The sequence below is a fragment of the Lepidochelys kempii genome, chromosome 9, assembly GCF_965140265.1.
Source record: "Lepidochelys kempii isolate rLepKem1 chromosome 9, rLepKem1.hap2, whole genome shotgun sequence".
Lineage (NCBI taxonomy): Eukaryota > Metazoa > Chordata > Testudines > Cheloniidae > Lepidochelys > Lepidochelys kempii.
Genome location: NC_133264.1, coordinates 47908365 through 47928596, shown reverse-complemented (window position 1 = coordinate 47928596; position 20232 = coordinate 47908365). Strand labels below are relative to the sequence as shown.

At 42.4% G+C, this 20232-nt stretch overlaps 1 protein-coding gene across 7 annotated transcripts in view; it reads left to right on the top strand.

The window, feature by feature from the left end:
* The window catches only part of GIGYF2 (GRB10 interacting GYF protein 2), a 148749-nt gene that overhangs the window by 100444 nt on the left and 28073 nt on the right, over positions 1 to 20232 (top strand). For all 7 annotated transcript variants that reach the window (XM_073360204.1, XM_073360201.1, XM_073360202.1 and 4 more), the window contains 6 exons: positions 669 to 835; positions 1262 to 1353; positions 2480 to 2587; positions 3239 to 3339; positions 3888 to 3988; positions 4655 to 4816. In XM_073360204.1, the coding sequence (XP_073216305.1) occupies positions 669 to 835; positions 1262 to 1353; positions 2480 to 2587; positions 3239 to 3339; positions 3888 to 3988; positions 4655 to 4816 (731 nt within the window). The remainder of the gene's footprint in view (positions 1 to 668; positions 836 to 1261; positions 1354 to 2479; positions 2588 to 3238; positions 3340 to 3887; positions 3989 to 4654; positions 4817 to 20232) is intronic.

Below are 20232 nucleotides of genomic sequence, written 5' to 3'. Positions count from 1 at the left end.
GTTCTTTCTTCACATTGGAGGTTACCATTTTTCAGGTGTATTTCTCTGCATATTTTTGATCTTATGTTGGCTATCTTTAATGGCTTTGTGAGAGTTTGTCTTCATTGTGTTTGAAAGAAGTGACTGAAATATTCAGTGGATCACATTTATACTGAGTGGGGGGGAAAGTGCAGCTTCCAGTGCGTGTGGTCCTGCCTCTTTACATCATTACTTTCAAAAATAAAATAGTCTTCAGATCTGAGGGAATTCTGACAGTCTTCTGCTAGAAAGCTAAAACCCAGGAGCAAGAATCTTACAAAATATCTTCAGAGAAGCAGAATTACAAGGTAAGCAATTTTCCCTTTCCTCCACCTTGCTGCTACTAAAATAATATCCCAAAGTGTGTAAATTATACAGAAAAATGCTGTACAAATTGCACCATATAAATCCTACACAGTACCTTTATTGTCAGAAGTGCTGAATTAACTGTTGTTTGAAGGAACAGATCTAGGATCTGGAATAAATGTGCAGTCCCATAAGTCATTCAGAACAGTAGAGCAAGATGAACTTTGAAGGTGTGAGCCACTGACATTTAGATATTGTATCTATTTTAAGAGTTCCATGCTCTTGGTTCCCTACACACTGGACTTGACTTTTGTGTCTTCGTGTATTGGTTGGTGATATTGCAGGTCCCTTCAGTAACCAGGAGATGGCAGAGTGGTTTCAGGCTGGGTATTTCACTATGTCCCTGTTAGTAAAGAGAGCATGCGATGAGAGTTTCCAGCCACTTGGAGACATCATGAAAATGTGGGGCAGGGTTCCTTTCACTCCAGGTCCAGCACCACCTCCACATCTGGTAAGCACTTGACAATCATCACAAGTCAAACAATGATTTTTTTTTAAATGAGAAATGTTATTCTTTGAGTACTGTCATAAATCCTTGATCTTGGAAGTTCATGTGCTCTCAGCATCAAGTTTGGAACCCTCTGGAAAACAGCAGCTCTTGGAGGAGAGGGGAGGGATTACTGCTTTCACTTAATTTTAAGCATATACTTGTGTTTTGTTATATCGAGGCATTAGGGCTTAGTCCTTAGTCCTGATGTCTGATAAAAGCGCTGATACTGCACGTTTTTTTGCATGATCAGAAGTTTTGATCAAAATGCATTCTTATCTTTACATACTGTTGGGTGTACCATTTGTCCTTCTTTCCATCACCTGTTCAGAGCAATATTAGAACTTGTAAATATTCACACAGTTAATAGTGGCTTATTCCCAAACACAGGGCGAGATGGACCAGGAGCGACTAACTAGACAACAAGAACTTACGGCCCTATACCAAATGCAGCACCTCCAGTACCAACAGTTTTTGATACAGTAAGATCAACAGTCTGAGATCTGCTAGTGGCTGTGTTCTGCTCTGCAGTTTTAATAAGTCTGGTTGAACTTCTGGACATTGTTTCCCTGGGCAGTAGGGCTGAGAATGCTGCAACTCCAACAGCAGTGGTCTTTCAACCTAGAGCTAGCTACCTCAGACACACTTTACAGTGTCTTATTCCTTAAGCAGTACATAATTACTCTGGTGATATGTGCGCACTCTCTCTTGTGCACGCTCGCGCTCTCTGTCTGTATGGTGGGGGGTGTGTGTGTGTGTATAGTATATATAAAATAATGCTATATAGATAGCACCTTGCCTGATCATAATGAATCCTGACCCTCCTTGCAAATGGTGTTCTGGGGATTTGGAGTCGGGTACGACAGAACATCTTCGGTGTTATGAGGAACATAGAAAACTCCATTTAGAACCCTCTTTTCCTCGGTTGACTCATTGTTTCTTGGAGATATGGGAAACTATTGAAGACTGTAGCGTGATATCAATTTTTGCCCAGTGAGGTGAGAATTGGAGTTCCTGGGGTCTGGCCCATTTCTAACAGCTTGTATGGGAGGAGGCTATAATAAAGAAAGCAGTTAAAGATCGGATAGCTTTTTTGATTGTGCTAAAGATGTATGCCATTTTCATGATCTTTGAATGATGGCTGTTAATATAGGATTGCTAAAGTCAAGAGGCCTATCATTGTAATAGGAATGTGGACATGACTAGATATTTTACAGCTAGCTGGACAATTACAAAAGTAGGGTCAGCATATGAATTATCTTTGTATCAATTTTGGGAAAGCGAAGTGCAGAAGGAGGTAGGAATGGTACAAAGTATAGAATTGCAAATTAGAACGGAATAGTCAGATTGCATGGTTGGAAGTGAGAGGGAGGAAATTTTGTTCTGCCCACATAGGCCAGTTTACTGTGGTTTTTATATCCTAACTCTTCTCAGATCCCATTTTGTGGTGTCCTTCAGGAATCAGTGTGAGTACATATAGATTGGTTTATTGGATTAGTGGGGATTAGACTGGGTGGAGACTGAGGATAATGTGGGACTTCCACAAACTGGATGTTACATAGTTTGATAGTTAACAAATTCGATTGGCTCTCTGCTTCTCTTTTGAAGACAACAGTATGCACAGGTGTTGGCACAGCAGCAAAAAGCAGCTCTCTCATCCCAGCAGCAGCAGCAACTGGCTCTCCTCTTACAACAGTTCCAGGCCCTGAAGATGAGGTGAGTTTTCAGACCTTTACTGATTACTGTCCATGTTAGGCTGTGGTTATTAGTGTGATGTTCTCCTGTTGTCTATATGTGTCTGTTTCAGAATTACTTGGTCATATCTAGGGTTGTGCGTTCAACTTTTTTCCAGGCAGTGTGGGTGTGAACTATTTAAAAAAAAAAAAAAAGCTGTGGATATTGAATACCTTTTTGTCCCTGGCTTCTGTTTGGGAGAGAACTTATGAAAATGAGAAGACTCTTCCAGTTGAAGTCCTGGCTTGGCACTGTTGTGGGGAAAATTGTCACCAAAGTCCTGGTCAGCATTGGTAAAACACTGTTATAAGGACACACAATGTGCTGGTATTCAACTAGCAGAGGCAGGTCAATTCTATAATTTCAGATGCCATTGAAAATGGTAGCCTGTGAACTACTGCTTATAGTATCATACTGGGAGACTAACCCAGCACTTGACAGAACAGTCTTCAGACAAGAGAGAACTTTCTGCGTAGTACTGTCAGCATCAGGTTTTTTCTTAAATAAAGGCTTGTAGGGAGGCGAATGAAGGAAAATGCAATGACATGTTACGGAACTAAAAATTTCCATTGTGTGTTCAGACTAGACCTGTCTTTGGAAGTGGCATGTTGAATCTTCTTGTTTGTATTACAGAATATCTGAACAGAACCTGATGCCGTCTGTAACTAGGTCTGTGTCAGTGCCGGATGCTAGCTCAATCTGGGAGCTTCAGTCAACAACCTCACAGCCCACAGGTAAGAGTCTACTTCTAGGAAAGTCCCTAGGTCCAGAACCAGAACCTTACTTTTAAACTATTGCATCTCTTTTTACCACTTGCAGGAGGTGAGATAGATCAGTGTTTGGGTATGTCCGCTTCCATTAGAAATGAAAAAACAGGTCTTCAACTCACCTCATGCTCGAGGATAAATTCCATTTTGAATGGCTAAGGAGGGCAAGGAGATAAAGCTGTGCAAAGAGACGTAAAAATGTAGCAAACTTCATTTTGTCCGGGATTTGGTGGTAAAGCCCAGCCTAGACCCCTCACCTTGGTGCTTCTGTGCCTCCCAGAAAAGTGTTGGGGTGATCAGGCCTTGCTCCCTGGGGTAGTAAGGAAGTGTGGCCTCTTACTGAACATAATTATAAGAGTGTAGCACACCATTATGTTTTCAGTATTTGTAATGTAGTAGTAACCAGAATACACAAGACTTCCCTCTGTAGTTGGCTTCTGCTAGTCTGCTTACTGTTGCTTGTGAATATTAATTATCCTATTGTCTGTATGCTCTTACTTTTCTTTGCTTTCCAGTTTGGGAAGGAAGCAGTGTCTGGGATCTCCCCATTGATACTGCAGCTCAGGGACCTGCTCTAGAACAACTTCAGCAGCTTGAGAAGGCCAAAGCCGCGAAGGTTAGAGACTATCATGCATCTGGAAAAAATGAGTTACACTGTAGAAGGACCTGTTGGTGTTCTAAACTAATAGTTATATTTTTATACTTGTAAATAAAACTTTCCCAGACATCTCTCTAGGGTCTTAAAGTGGGATTATTTTGATTATTGGGTCAAACCTAAACATTCAAATTAAATTTCCCCCTTTACAGTCAGAAGTGGGTAGGAACAGTAACTGTCAGACCTCACTGCTACTCTTAATCCCAGCCTCTTCTTGCACAAATCAGTTTAGGGAATAGTGAGTGCTAATTGTTGGGGACATTCACAGATATTCTAGAACCTTTTTATGAGTCATGGTACAAAATGGTGTAGGAAGTACCATTTGGGGATAACTTCACAGCAACTCTTCATAGCCTCTTAATTCAGGAATAGTTTTAAGGAGTGGCATAGGAGAACTGATTTGGAGAACAAGAAGTTGTGGTAGACCCCCAAGAAATCACTGTAAAGAATGTTATAGGAACTCAGATCTAGCCAGGAGATTCCCAGGTGGTATCATCAACAAAGAATGGTGTTGGTGCATCATATTTTAAGATACTGTAGTCTCAGAAGGAATCACTATAAAGAATGGTGTAGAAGTGCTTTACCTACTCTAGTCTTGTATCTAATTGTAGTTTTGTATAATTGTAGCTAGAGCAGGAGAGGAGAGAAGTGGAAATAAGGGCCAAACGAGAAGAGGAAGAGAGAAAAAGACAGGAGGAACTTCGAAGACAACAAGAGGAGCTTCTTAGGAGGCAACAGGAGGAAGAGAGGAAACGACGAGAAGAGGAGGAGCTGGCACGAAGAAAGCAGGTGAATTTTTTTCAACACAGTTTAAAACTAAATCTGTGTCAGTATTACTGCAGTTCTGTAGGAAAACCCACCTCCAAAATCTTGTGCAGTCTGATCTATCTCTAAAAAGTGTGTGTGAAGACAGTTTATAAGAAGTATTTTTACCAGGGGTATGTTGCTGAAATATATTTCCTTTTCAGTACTGTCTTAGCATGAGAAACTTGCCAGAGATTTCAGAACTGGGTTTTTGTGTGTCTGACCGTTCCAGTTCAAATTGGGTTCTGCTTTTTTGTTCATGAGTTAGGTAGGCTTATTCTGTGTAGGATTATGTAGTGATTCTCCAAAATGGCTCATAATTAGGGTGTCTGAATTTAGGTTTTAATTGTTTACAATACAGTATATACTACTGTAATGAGGAATGTATACAATATACCTTCCTCATTATGGTATATACCAGGAGGAAACCCCAATCAACCCTGATTTTTGGACATCAACATAAAACTCAAAAAATGCTAATTTCATTTAGGGGGGTTGATTTTTTTTAATAAACATAAAAAAAGACACACCCTAATTATAATTTTATGTTACATCTATACTCCCCTTGTCATAGTTGAATTCCCATGCTGGGGATTAGAAGTGTGTACAGTTTACCACTGCTGTCGTATTCACTTTTCTTCACAGAATATTGACATCCCAGTAGTTTACAAATGACTTTACATGAGCTAGTGAATTTATTTTCACAAAATCGGAGTCCAGCTGTACTTACTAGTTTTGTTAATGAATTAAATAAGAAAATGAATAAAATGTCACATTTTGAGTTTACCCAATGCTGCCACAGAGTACACAGGCCTTGGTGATAAAGATTATTGGTCAATCCCTTGTACTTGTGAGGGTGAAAAGTTTCCTGTGGAAAAATAACACTGGAGAGCATTGGATTCTATTGGATTAGGTATAGTACTGGGGTTTGGAGACATGGGTTCTGTTTGTTGATCTGATCTGTGTGATGTAGGGTAAGTCATTTAACCTCTCTGCATTTTGTTTTCTCCTCTATAAATCAGGACGTTTTTCCTACTTCATCTGGAGGCTGCAGTGATTAGTCAACATGTTTTACAGTGCTTTAATTTTAATTAGTACTATTACCCAAGCAAAAATCTGCATTGAACTGGAGCTGAGACGATTAAATTTTTGGAAAGTGTCTCTATTTTTGCAGTTCATATAAACAAAAACAAAACTTTGGAAAGCCTAGAAATCTCAAATATAGTTTTTACATTCCAAAAAGACATTGTAAGGTATGGAAATACAACGTGAAGGTTACTCAAACAAGCTTTACTCTTCCCCTGAATGGCTGCTAATCTTCCATCTTCCACCCTCCACCCTTCCTTATTTCTACTTTGTCATATATGATCTTTTTAGGCTTTTTTCCTAATTTAGATGAATTTTCATTTCATGAATTTTCATTTCTTCTTTGACTGATTGCTCATGTGTATTCCACAATAGGTGTGTGTGCTTGCCACGTACACCGGTGCCGGAAGTTTTTCCCCTAGCAGCACCCGTAGGGGGAGCACCCCAGTGACCCCTGGAGTTGTGCCTCCATGGCACAGTATAGGAGGAGCTGCGTGCTCCCCTCACCCTCAGTTTCTTCTTGCCACCGGTGAAGGTGCATCGGAACTGCTCTGTTCCAGCTTTGCTGTAGCTCGTCCCCAGAACTTTTCGTTCATTCAGTGCTAGTACCTGTAGTTGGTTAGCTGTTACAGTTAGTTCATTTAGTTAGAGTACCCGGGCCGGGGCATGCGCCGCGTCCCAGGTTTTAAGGCGTGTGACACTTGTCGGTGATCTATGCCAAGGAGTGATCCACACGCAAACTGTTTACGCTGTTTGGGTGAGACCCATACCGATGATTGTTGCAAGATTTGCAAGTCGTTTAAACCTCGGACTAAGAGAGAAGGAGACATTAGGCTCTGGGCCATTCTCATGGAGTCGGCGCTGACCCCGGCTCCGGCACGCCACTCCGAGTCGGCACCACGGCATCAGTGCGGGGCGAGCTCTTGGTGCCTTCAACTAGTCGGCACCCCTCCCCGTCTACGGGGCATAAGAAGGCTAAGGAAGTGCCTTCTTCGCAGCGGCACCGAGGTAAACAAGGGGCAGAGACTAGACCCATGTTGGGCAGTCCTCAATCCCTTCCGGCCTATAGGCCTCCGACTCATGTTGAGCGGAGTAGCCCGGCCGCGTTGGATCAGGCTTTCCTGGATGTCCGGATGCCTTCTGTGCCGGAGGACCTGCAGGCATCCAGAGATGTCATGACCATGCCGCTACCAGGAATGCCGCTGGTGTCGGCCCCCCGCTCCAGAGGCAAGCCACTGCTGGGTTCTCCACATTCACCCCTGGCGCGGGAACGTTCCTGATACTGTTCTCCACCCAGCGACCATTTGGGGTGCAGTCCACGTGGCTCGTCCTCTACTCCCACCAGACTGTCTGGTTAAGTACTGTCTGACTGGGACTCCCAGCATAGCTCCACGCCATGGAGTGATTACCGACAGGACTGAGGCAGACTTTGTCAGAGGCCTTTGTCTCACAGGGGTTGCTGCAGCCGGTTGCAGCATGGATGTCATCACCGTTCCCACTCAGAATCCCGCTCCAAGTCTCCACCAAGGCACCGTCTCCACAGCCCGGGTCATAGGTAGCTGGCACTGTGCCGTCGCCAGTCCGCCAGTTGGAGCAGATCGCGGAGCAGCAGCTACAGGCAATACCGGTCCTCTGCATCAAGATCACGGTCCCATGGGCGATGTCGCTCCTGGCACCACTGTTCCTCCCAGTCCTGTGACAGCGGCAGGTTGTTCGTCAGCCCAGACTCCACTCAGTCACCCTTCCATGGGCCAGGCCGAACAGTCAGGGCCGTCGGTGCCACAGCAGGTGCAGTGGCACCGGGCCCAGTGGCCAGCACAGTGGTACCAGTGGGCACCATGGCCTCTGACGCAGCCCCCAGTGGGGGCCCACTTGGTAGCCGGAGCCTCAGAGGCAACGTCAGCCTCTCCCTCCAGGCCCCTGAGGAGAGGGTCGGTGGGACGTATGTCCTCAGCACCGTGCTTGGAGACCGACCAAGTGGTGAACCCTCCAGTGCCAGCGGATACCAAGAGCACCATACTGGCTTCCTCGCCCTCCCTGGATGAGGCAATAGCGGCCCTGCCCCCCTCCATCCCGCAGGAGGATTTTAGGCCCCATCAAGAACTTTTAAAACGGGTGGCATTAAGCCTTCACCTCCAGGCAGAGGAGCTGGAGGAACCCTCGGACTCCCTGTTCAATGTACTGTCCTCTTCAGCACTGGGCAGGTGGCTTTGTCCCTCCATGAGGGGGTGGCAAAGATTTCAAATGCCCTGTGGCAAATGCCAGCTTCCCTGGCTCCCATCTCGAAGAAGGCAAAACGCAAGTACTTTCTACCCGCCAAGGGGCATGAGTACCTCTACACCCACCCGGCGCCCAACTCCCTGGTGGTTGAGTCGGTCAACCACAGGGAGCGGCAGGGCCAACCAGCCCCCAGTCCGAAAAATAAAGACTCAAGGAGGCTGGACTCTTTTGGCAGAAAGGTTTATTCATCCTCGAGGCAAACCACCAGGCTCTCCTGGGCAGATACAAATTCAACTTGTGGGGTTCACTTCCCAAATTCGAGGACTCCCTCCAGGAGTGCGATTAAAAAAAGAGTTCAAGGTGCTGGTGGAGGAGGGTGCAGCTGCTGCCAGGGCATCTCTGCAGGCGGCGTCAGATGCAGCAGACACAGCAGCTTGATCCATGGCCTCGGCGGTGTCCATGAGAAGGGTGTCGTGGCTCCTGTCCGGGCTGTCCAGTGAGGCGCAGTCAGTCATGCAGGATCTTCCGTTTGACGGCAAGGCTCCGTTTGTGGAACAAACCGATACAAAGCTGCATGGCATGAAGGACTCCCGCATGACCCTGCAGACCCTGGGTTTTATGTTCTGGCTCCAGCATTGGTACGGGACCCTCATGGGCCTGGCAGTGACTCCGTTGCCGCTCCGCCCGGACCTGCTCTCCCAGGACGGGGGCCGCCTCCTCCATCCCAACCTAGTGGCTCTCCATCTCATGGTGTGGCTGCTCAGTGCTAGGCGGGGAGGAGTGGACGTGTTTGGAGGGGGTCTAGCATGTCCTCCTGGAAAGTAGGCGTTCCTCCACACGTTGCGCCTACTTGGCAAAGTGGTCCCAGTTCTCCAGATGGACCGCCGAGCAGGGTGTTTCCCCAGTGCCCCCTACCCCCCATCCGTCCAACCCCCGATCCAGCTTATCCTGGACTACCTCCTTCACATTAGAGCCCAGGGCCTGGTGCCCTCGTCAGTCAAGGTGCACCTGGTGGCCATATCGGCCTTCCATCTGCCGGTGCAAGGACACACTGTGTTCTCCCATGCTATGACTGGACGATTCCTTAAGGGATTGGACCGTCTTTTTCCATATGCTAGGCCCCCTGTCCCGCCGTGGGAGCTGAACTTGGTGTTATCCCATCTCACGGGGCCCCCGTTTGAACCTTTGACCATGTGCTCCTGGTCTCATCTCTCGTGGAAGGTGGCCTTCCTGGTTGCTATTATGTTGTCCAGGAGGGCCTCTGAACCCCCCATACACGGTTTTTCATCAGGATAAGGTTTAGCTCCGCCTACACCCCGTGTTCCTCCCTAAGGTGGTCTCCGTCTATCACTTGGGCCAGGACGTTTTCCTCCCTGTCCTCTGCCCCAAGCCACATGCATCCAGTGAGGAGTGCCGCCTCCACATGCTCGTCGTGCGTAGGGTCCTGGCCTTCTACCTGGAACGGACTAAGTCGTTCAGGAAGTCCTCTCAACTGTTTGTTGCCTCAGCTGAATGCATGCGGGGTCGGTAGATTTCCACCCAGCGCCTCTCCCACTGGATCATCTCTTGCATTTGCACCTGTTATGATTTGGTGAGTATTCCCCCACCACCAATTGTAAAGGCATACTCCACTCAGGCCCAGGCCTCATCGGCTGCCTTTGTGGCCCACGTCCCTATCCAGGATATTTGTAGAGTTGCCACTTGGTCTTCGGTTCACATGTTTACCTCGCACTATGCAATTGTCTGCCAAACCAGGGATGACGCCAGGTTTGGCTGGGCTGTACTCTCTCCCAGGGATCTGTGAACTCCTCCCACCTCCAACAGATAGAGCTTGGAATCACCTGTTGTGGAATACACATGAGCAATCACTCAAAGAAGAAAAGACAGTTACCTTTTCTGTAACTGGTGTTCTTCGAGATGTGTTGCTCGTGTCTATTCCACATCCTGCCCTCCTTCCCCTCTGTCGGAGTTGTCTGGCAAGAAGGAACTGAGGGTCGTGGGAGCACGCAGCTCCTCTTATACAGTGCCATGTAGGCGCCACTCCAGGAGTCACTGGGGTGCTGCTCCTACGGGTACTGCTAGGGGAAAAACTTCCGGCACCAGTGCACATGGCAAGCACTCACACCTATTGTGGAATAGACATGAGCAACACATCTTGAAGAACATCAGTTACTGAAAAGGTAACTGTCTTTTTCCTAAGGGCTTAAAGAAGTCCATTGCATATGCCTGCAGACATCAAATATTGGGAAAGTCCATTGTATTTGTGGAGTATAGTATACTTGGACTACAGATCATTTGGTTTTTACATGTCTTCAAAACCGCACTGAGTGCTTGTCTACACAGTGGGGTAATGTGCTCTATATGGGTGTGATTTCTAAATTGCCCTAACATATTGTGCATTAATTGGTCCATCTAAACCCTGGTGGTGTGCACTAAAGGTTCGCTAGTGTGCTTTAATGTAGTACTCTTTCAAACAGCACTATGTTCAAATGCATCAACAGAGTCTACATGGGCCAATTAATGTACAGAATGTTAATGCTCTTTAGCATTCGCACCCCCACAGAGCACGTTACCCCACTGCATAGACAAGCCCTAACTTTTGTTTTGTAAGTTAAGTTTGAGGATAGCATATTTGTATCCATAGATACGTTAACTGGTGTATCTAACTGGTCATGGTGATTCTGTAATTAGCAATTCTTACGGGAACAGTGGGGCATGATTGTCCGTGGTTGACTATTTTTGCATCAGGAAGGGTAAAGTAAGATTTTTGTTGTTGATTATGGAAACAGTATAGGTTCTGTCTGAGACCTTATTGCTTAATGGCAAATTTTTGCCATTTCAGTCAGGTATGGGCCAGAACTAACAGACCTGTTTTAGAAATGTATTCAGAAAGACTACCTGGATTTAATCTTCAGCCTTATCTTATCTAATAAAATTCATTCCTCACAAATCCTTCAAGAATTCAGGCATTCTTAGCAACAGCTCCCAAGTTCTGAGATCTAAGTCAGTGACCCCTTAATCACTTTCCCAGTGCATCTGGGGTAGCTGTTCGAGATATTTTATACTTCAAAAGCAGACAAGGTTGAAAAATTGATCAGTGAGTGTTGATACCCTATGGCAGGGATCGGCAACCTTTCGCCCACGGCCGGGCAGGTTTGTTTACCTGCTGTGTCCACTATTTCGGCCAATCACAGCTCCCACTGGCCGTGGTTAGCCGCTCCAGGCCAACTGGGGCTGCGGGAAGCAGCGTGGGCTGAAGGATGTGCTGGCCATCGCTTCCCGCAGCCCCCATTGGCTTGGAGCGGCTAACCACGCCCAGTGGGAGCTGCGATCGGCTGAACCTGTGGATGCAGCAGGTAAACAAACGTGCCTGGCCCACCAGGGGGCTTATCCCGGTGGGCCACGTGCCAAAGGTTGCCAATCCCTGCCCTATGGAAAGCTTCCTTTTTTAAATCAAGAAATCTCCTGGCGTCTTCCATGGAACGATTTTGTAAAGCTTTTTCAGAAAAGCTCATTAATTCCTACTGCATACCAAACTGGTGTGATCCTTGTGTCAAAGGGCAAGTATGTGAAAATAAGGATTCTTGCTCGTCAGATGTTTCACAGTCCTCCTGGCTAGACTTGAAGAGAAGAGGTGGCAGCTGTTGAATATTCAAACTGCTGGGAGGTAGATTTGACAGCTGTGACTCCTGAATTGCGGTGAAGGGGGGCATAAAAAAGAAGCAGCCTTCCAGAAGCAGGGAGTGAGAAAAGTTCTTAGGGAGAAAGAAGAGCTCCTCTCTAGTTTCCTCTTGTCCTGGGAGATTCATTAATCATCCCCTGGCTAGTGGATAGGAATAACTGGAGAAATAACTGACATTGTTGCCATGGTGAGAATTGTCTTTTTTTGCTTTGCTTTGGTCCATCTGGACCATTGGCTGAAAGAAGCAGCCTTGCATTTTGTTTCATTTAGACCTACAGCCAAGGAGCCTCCTTGTGACTATTTCATTTCCCTCTGTGAATGGAACACGTTTTTTCCTCCTTTTTGGGGTTTAAATTAAAGAGGACATGACTCTAACCCCCTCTAGGTATCTAGTAGTCCAGTTACACTTAATTTTCTCTTGTCTAGGTTGACCATTCCAAAACTAAGTTCAGCCTCCTTTGTGCAGTTGAAGAAGCAGGACCGTAACTGCCAATAGAAAAATGAGCCTTGCTAGAAGGGAAATGTGCAATATCAAAATTCTCTTTGGCGTGGTATTTCCCTTTGATACCTGCAAACCAAGCTTTTGCCCCAGTGGGACCACCGGGAGGAGAGCAGATCTCTGATCCTTTACAAGCATATTCTTAAATTCTTGGGAAATATCTGCTGGCAGAAGCCCCTCACAGACCACCTGTTGAACAGAATTACAATAGATGTGAGCTTTATCTGGGGAGCTCACATGGGAAACCTGTCATGTCAAGGGGGAGAATCTCATTCCAGGATCTGCCTTTCCATCAACCTGTTGGAGCTTAGTGCAGAAGGTGTGTAGATTCTTACCAAGTGGACTCTTAACGTTTAAACTTTTTTAAATAAGGAAGGGCTTGTCCCCTTCATTTTGAGAGGACAAGTAATCTAAATCAGACTGGAAAATAGAGAACTTACCTATCCACCTGCATATTACCTGTAGCCATAAATCAATCTCAAGACTAAAACCACAAATTATCGTCCATTTCTAAAAATGAACCTCAGCTTAATACTGAAGGCTTTTTCTTGTGTTCTTCACACAAACCTCTCCAAGTAGGCTTCAATACTCTTTACTGTCAGAGTAGTCTTTTTAATGGTCCATCACTCTGGTAAGAGGAATCCGTGATCTTGGTGTTTTTTCCACTTTAGAACTGTACTTTCAGTTCTTCTAAAAGAGTAGCTTTTTCATGGATATGTTCAAGGTAGACCTCAAACTCTCAAGACCTGGATTAGAGTGCAGGGCTTGATATATTTAAATAAGATCCCCACATTATAGGAGATTTAAATTTTGCTGAAATTTATTTTTAAAGATTTAAAATCTAATTATGCACATAGCCTGTGTAAACTTATGCTCTTATTTCCTCTCATTGAATCTCATCTTTGACTGTAAACTCTTTGTGGTAAAGACCTTGTCCTCCTCTGCATGTGTGCTCAGTGAATAGCACAGAGTTCCCTAATCCTTACTTAGATGCCTCTGATCAATACAGTATACTCCAATGCAAGTAGTAATTCATGTCATGCTTACTCAGCTATTAAAAGTAAAGGAGTACTTGTGGCACCTTAGAGACTAACCAATTTATTTGAGCGTGAGCTTTCGTGAGCTACAGCTCACTTCATCGGATGCATACCGTGGAAACTGCAGCAGACTTTATATACACACAGAGATATTGTTTTATGATCTCTGTGTGTATATAAAGTCTGCTGCAGTTTCCACGGTATGCATCCGATGAAGTGAGCTGTAGCTCACGAAAGCTCATGCTCAAATAAATTGGTTAGTCTCTAAGGTTCCACAAGTACTCCTTTTCTTTTTGCGAATACAGACTAACACGGCTGTTACTCTGAAACCAGCTATTAAAAGTGATTGTGAGCTACCCAATATCTGTGAGCTTAAATGTCATACACAAATGGCAGCTTTTCTGGTGGCAGATGGTTTAATCAGGGAACATCAGGTCGTAACAACATACTCATGATGAATTTAGAATAAGTTAAGGTGGTTCTGCTGATACATCTTAAATTCCTACCAAATACATATTTTGAAGTGATGGTTAGTCAGTCAGTCATCTTCCCAGCCAAATACAGGCAGTATATTAGTGTTGCTAGTCTGTACAGGAAGGGTGAATATGGATGATTAATCTCTTTAGCTCAAAATGGGATGGTGGGTGTTTTGGGTTTTGTATTGTTTTTTTAATTGTATATGAGAAATGAATAATCATAGCAGGAGATTGGTATGTAGAAGGGTTAAGTTTCTGGTCTGTTCAGATGATAAGAAGGAAAACGTTGGTATAACTATCCCATAAAAGGTGTGTGGTGCACTGGAAGATTTTCTGTATGTAAGTCTCTGGACCATATACAGTAGGTAGGTGGTATAACAGAAGGGCTTTTGGCTCATGTTAGAATTTTATGTCCTCAAGGATGAGTAATTGTAGGAGGATTTCTGATTTAAAGGCTGGGGCGATGTTGAGGTTGGCTGTGAAACCTTGATTAAAAATTTCCTCCCTTCCAAATACTTGGTTTTGGTTATTTGACATTCAAATAAAACTGTATTATTGTGACCTCAATTTTTATGAAGGGTTTTTTTTGTATTTTACCATTCTTAATGCATGTGATCTTTATGTAGATGGAATCACTTCAGTTTGTAATGGCGAGTAATTGGTCGCATAGTTGGGGACTGAATTCCTGTGGCTGGAAAATGCCAGGGTAGACTGTAGCACTCAAGCAGTAGAGAGTTGTTTCATACTCATTTTTTGTAATAAATAACTTTTCAGTTGTCCATTCTGTGTAATGCACTCTAGTTCTAACTGTAGAGCTCCTAGGCCAGGTTATTTCCGACATATACAATGGCAAGAATGGTAAACTTTTGGAAATAAAACGCCAGTCACTTTCTGGCTTTATCTCTGAAATGGCCAGTCATATCCACTTTGGGTTTGCACAGAAATGGTCACTTTTGGCAGGATATTACCAATATGGAATTTCACAGAAAAATGTCTTTTTTTTTTTTTAATTTGAAGGTGGAGTGGGAGAGGTATCAAAATTGGTCTTATAGTGGAAAGTGTCTTATGTTGACTATGGAGCTGTTACCATGGCTCCATAATTCTGAAAGTCAGGCAGAATTACGTTTTTTAATCTTTTCACTGGAAAGAAAAATGTTACGTTCATACTTTTAAAAAATGAACAGAATAACCAGGCTAATCTTGAAATCTGATTTCCATACTGGAAGAAATTCTGGTAACTAATGACAGACTAATCAAAGATAATTAGCACAGATTTATAGAGGGGATAATGATTAACAAATTAATTAACTTCTTTTGAGGAGGTGGCAGTGAGAGCTGAGAAGGGTGAAGCTGTAGACTTATTCTGCATGGACTTCAGGAAGGCTTTTGATATAATACTGCATAAAAGACTAGTATATAAGGTTAGTAAATATATTATTGATGGTGAACTATAAATTCATTTTATAAGAGAACTAAAAGATACTAGTAAACGTTGCAGGTTATGTAAGAGGGAATTCCATGGTAATACATGTTTAATCCAGTCGTGTTTTTTCACTACATTGTACAACAGTGAGCTGGATCATAGATTAATGACCTGGATCATAGTTTCCCTGAACTATATCTAAAATTGTCCCCCTTTAAAGTCCTGTCTCTAGGGGATGAGATCCCAGGCAGATTGGGAGATCTGTAGACCTTGCCAGTGCCATCTTCAGGCTGTTTTCAGCATTGCAAGCATTGTAAATTTCAGGTATTTTTAGTGAACATTTTACAAAAACTGATCACTTTTCTGCTTCAATGGATTCTAGGTTAATCTAAAACTGAAAACCCTACATAAGTATTTTCTCTGGTGTTCTTAGTCTTATTTTAAATATCTGAAAGGAAACTTGCACAGCAATGTATGTACACTGGCGAGATGCATGAAATTGGGGTGGGACAAAAAGGATAGTGACAGGATCCATATAGAATGGAAAATGAATATTGGTACTTCCTCAATATAGGAACAGCGCAAATTAGAAGGAATAATCATGGCACTTCACATAATAGTTGGTGTGAACAAACCCTGGAATATTATGAACATTTTTGGGCACTATATTACTAGAAAAACATTTTAAAAAATTAAAAGATATAGAAGAGGTCAAAGTTGATAAACCATCTCTGGATTTAGAGTTTGGAAATGAAATAAGGAAAATGTGGTGAGCTTTCCTTATAAAAAGTTCAACCCTTAAAGCCAGGAGTCTAGTGTGGCTGAGGGCCACTGCAGGTACAGAGTTTGATTGAAATAAAATTGTCATGTTTCTCAGCTCCTCATCACACCCCATCTATGACTAAAAATGCCAAAGGCCACATCAGCCATGTACCAGTTTAACAAAATAAGTTTTTTTGTTTGTTTTTTTCTTTCTGGTTCTCTGCATCATATTTCCCATGTGGAGGTTGTCTGTCAAACAATTTGGTCAGTCATTGTTACTTGAACTGGCTTCATTGTTACAAAATTGCCTGCTACACTAAACTGTGTTTTTATTGATGTTGTAGAAAAATAAACCTTTTCTCTCATCAAGCTGCTTTAATTTATTTGAAATTCTGTGCCTTTTAAGGAAGTGGTTAGAAAGAACAAAGGATGTAGGAGAAACAGATTTCTTCTTTATATTTTATTTTTACCTGCTAAGAGATTTATTTGGCAAGTAATTTTTTAAGACCAAATGTTTCCTTTTTTCAAGTGGAAAAATGCTTTCTGATAAGTTGGGATATTACAAGAAAGTAGAGAGAATTCTAACTTTTTTCCAGGGTCATTGTTAAAACACTTGTGAAAGGTTGTTTTCTCTATCTCTCAAAACACAAAAAACAAAACGAACGAACGAAAAATGTGCTTAAAATCTGCTATCTCAATTTGAAGTTTATCTGAGAGTAATTCTGTTGAAAGTATTAGAAGAGAAAAGGCGATATAGAGGCAAAGATAGAAAGAGTAGATAGGAACACAGACATGAGGGGAATAGGAAAGATTGGTAAAGTTGGAAAAAACATTTGAGATCTGTCAGTATAGCTATGTAGAGAGAGTTATCTTTATATACTGTGTATACCAGTGGTGTTTCTGATCATTTCATTCGAAGGCATTAAATGTGAGGAAGGATCAAAAGAAAACTCACTTGTTTCATGTTTCCAAAGACTGCATGTTTGAGAAGATTATGAAGAAAACAGACCAGTTGTCACTCTGTCGCCTTTAACTTTCAGGTGTATAGTCCTGTCAGTTTTACTGCTGTTACAGCCTGTATTGAGGCATGAGTCAAACAGCAGCTGTAGATGGTATCAGAACCATTGTACAAAGGAGCTGGATTCCAACACAAAATAGTAAAGCCTGCAATATGTGTCATGGGTGCTTTCTGACATCCATGGTAAGGATTTGAGGTCCCAAATACTGTTGAACATGGCAGGGAAATCTTCATATGTGTTGTTTGAGCATGGAATAGAGATGACTAGCTTGTAAACTTTTTCTTGGTGAGAGAGCTCAGCAACCAGACAAGGTAAATGTGGACTCTGTCACTGTTTATGTTGGAACTTAGAGCTCCTATAGCTTAGCTATCAGTGATTATTTGTCCACAAGTTGCTGTATGACTTGCCTCGCGTGTGTTGAGGGGAATAATTTACGATTTTTCCCCTCTGATTTCTTCCTTTCCAGTTTACCTTTTCTGTATTGTATTAAACGTCCCCTTGTGGTTGGGATCCTATTTTTGATAATCAAAAACCTTTTGTAAGGATAAAAAATCGGTTTGCTCATTTCAGAGAGAAATACAATTCACTGAGATAATGATCAGATTGAAAAATTGCATCCTTTACAGAGTGATAGTACATAGAGAAATACACAGAATCAATTCTATGGACAAGACTGACTGTGACGCTAACTCTTCCTGTATTTAGTGCTTCATATCATGGTGGGTCTTCTAGGAATAGCTGTTATGGGTAACAAAATAAATGAACTTGGCGTAGAAGAAACTAGTACTTAAATGCAAGAAACTAAGGCAAAGGTCAAACATAGATTGGGAGTACAGAAAGTTGAAAAAGAATTAACAGCCCTTAAAATCTTTACCAGTAAAAACTAGGGCTGTCAAGCAATTAAAAAAATTAATTGCAATATTAAACAATAATAGAATACCATTTATTTAAATATTTTTGGATGTTTTCTACATTTTCAAATATATTGATTTCAATTACAACTCAGAATACAAAGTCTACAGTGCTCACTTCATATTTATTTTTATTACAAATATTTGCACAGCAAAAAACAAAAGAAATAGTATTTTTCAATTCACCTAATACAATACTGTAGTGCAATCTTTTTATCATGAACATTGAATTTACAAATGTAGAATTATGTACAAAAAAAAAATGCATTCAAAAATAAAACGTAAAATTTTAGAGCCTGCAAGTCCACTCAGTCCTACTTGTTGTTCAGCCAATTGCTCAGACAGACAAGTTTGTTTACAGTTGGAGGAGATAATGCTGCTCGCTTCATGTTTATAATGTCACCTGAAAGTGAGAACAAGCATTTTCATGGCACTGTTGTAGCCGGCGTCGCAAGATATTTGTGTCAGATGTGCTGAGGATTCATATGTCCCTTCATGCTTCAACCACCATTCCAAAGGATACACTTCCATGCTGATGATGAGTTCTGCTTGATAACGATCCAAAGCTGTGCAGACCGACGCATGTTCATTTTCATCATCTGAGTCAAACGCCACCACAGAAGGTTGATTTTCTTTTTTGTTGGTTTTTGTTCTGTAGTTTCTGCATCAAGAGTTACTCTTTTAAGACTTCTGAAAGCATGCTCCATTCTTCGTTCTGCTCAGATTTTTGGAAGACACTTCAGATTCTTAAACCTTGGGTCGAGTGCTGTTGCTATCTTTTGAAATCTCACATTGGTGCCTTCTTTGTGTTTTGTCAAATCTGCAGTGAAAGTGTTCTTAAAACAAATGTGCTGGGTCATCATCTGAGACTGCTGTATCATGAACTATATGGCAAAATGCAGGTAAAACAGAGCAGGGGACGTACAATTCTCCCCCAAGGAATCCAATCTAAGATGTAATTAATACATTATTTTTTAATGAGCGTTATCCGTATGGAAGCATGTTCTTTGGAATGGTGGCTGAAGCATGAAGAGGCATACGAAAGTGTAGCATATCTGGCACCTAAATACTTTGCAATGTCTGGTACAAAAGAGCCATGCAAACACCTGTTTTCACTTTCAGGTGGCATTGCAAATCAGAAGTGGGCAGCATTATCTCCTGTAAATGTAAACAAACTTGTTTGTCTTAGTGATTGGCTGAACAAAAAGTAGGACTGAGTGGACTTGTAAGCTCTAAAGTTTTACATTGTTTTTGAGTGCAGTTGTGTATTTTTTTAAAAAAAGTAAATGTGTAAGTTGCGCTTTCACAATAGAGATCGCACCACAGTACTTGTATAAGGTAAATTGAAAAATACTGTTTCTTTTGTTTATCATTTTTACAGTGTAAATGTTTGTAATAAAAAATATAAAGTGAGCACTGTACACTTTGTGTTCTGTATTGTAATTGAAATCAATATATTTGAAAACGTAGCAAAACATCCAAAAATATTTAATATATTTCAATTGGTATTCTATTGTTTAAAAAAATGAATCGCTATTAATCAGTTTTAATTCCACTGTTAATCGTGATTACTTTTTCTGAGTTAATCGCGTGAGTTTGTGCTTAACCTAATCAACAGCCCTAGTATAAACACTTATTTGCTATATTTGCAATAATTACCAATTTTAAATACAGTGAGGGGAGTACTGCAAATTCCAGTAACACAGTGGTAGATGGCAAGTTTTAAAGGGCACCAACACCATATCATCCATTTTTTCCAGAGCACATGTATACAATTCCATGATCTTTAATACCTTTACATGAGGAATTGGTACACTTTCAAACTTAGAAATTAAATATTTGAGGCATTAAATTAAATATTGGCTGTTCGTGGAACATTGCACACCAGATAATGCTTTCCAGAAATTTTTGTAGGTAAGTGGATTATGAATGTGAAACAAGAGGATTACATTTCAGAGCAACCATAGATCTGGTCTCCACTACAGAGTTAGGTCGACATAAGGCATCTTACATTGACCTAATTATGTCAGTGTCTACACTACAGCCTTGCTCCTGCCTATGTAAGTGCCCTACTGCACTCAATAACTCCACCTCCACAAGAGGCATAAGGCTTGTGTTGGTATAGTTAGTGTGATGCATTACTTACATTGACTGTTGGCTGTCATTCGTGTCAGTTTCACGGCTCCATGCTGGAGCCGTGAAATTGACAAGAAAGACTGGTAGGATTCACAGCAGGGAGCCTGTGCCTGGCTCACAGCTATGGCTGGCCCCCCAGCTCCCCACTCT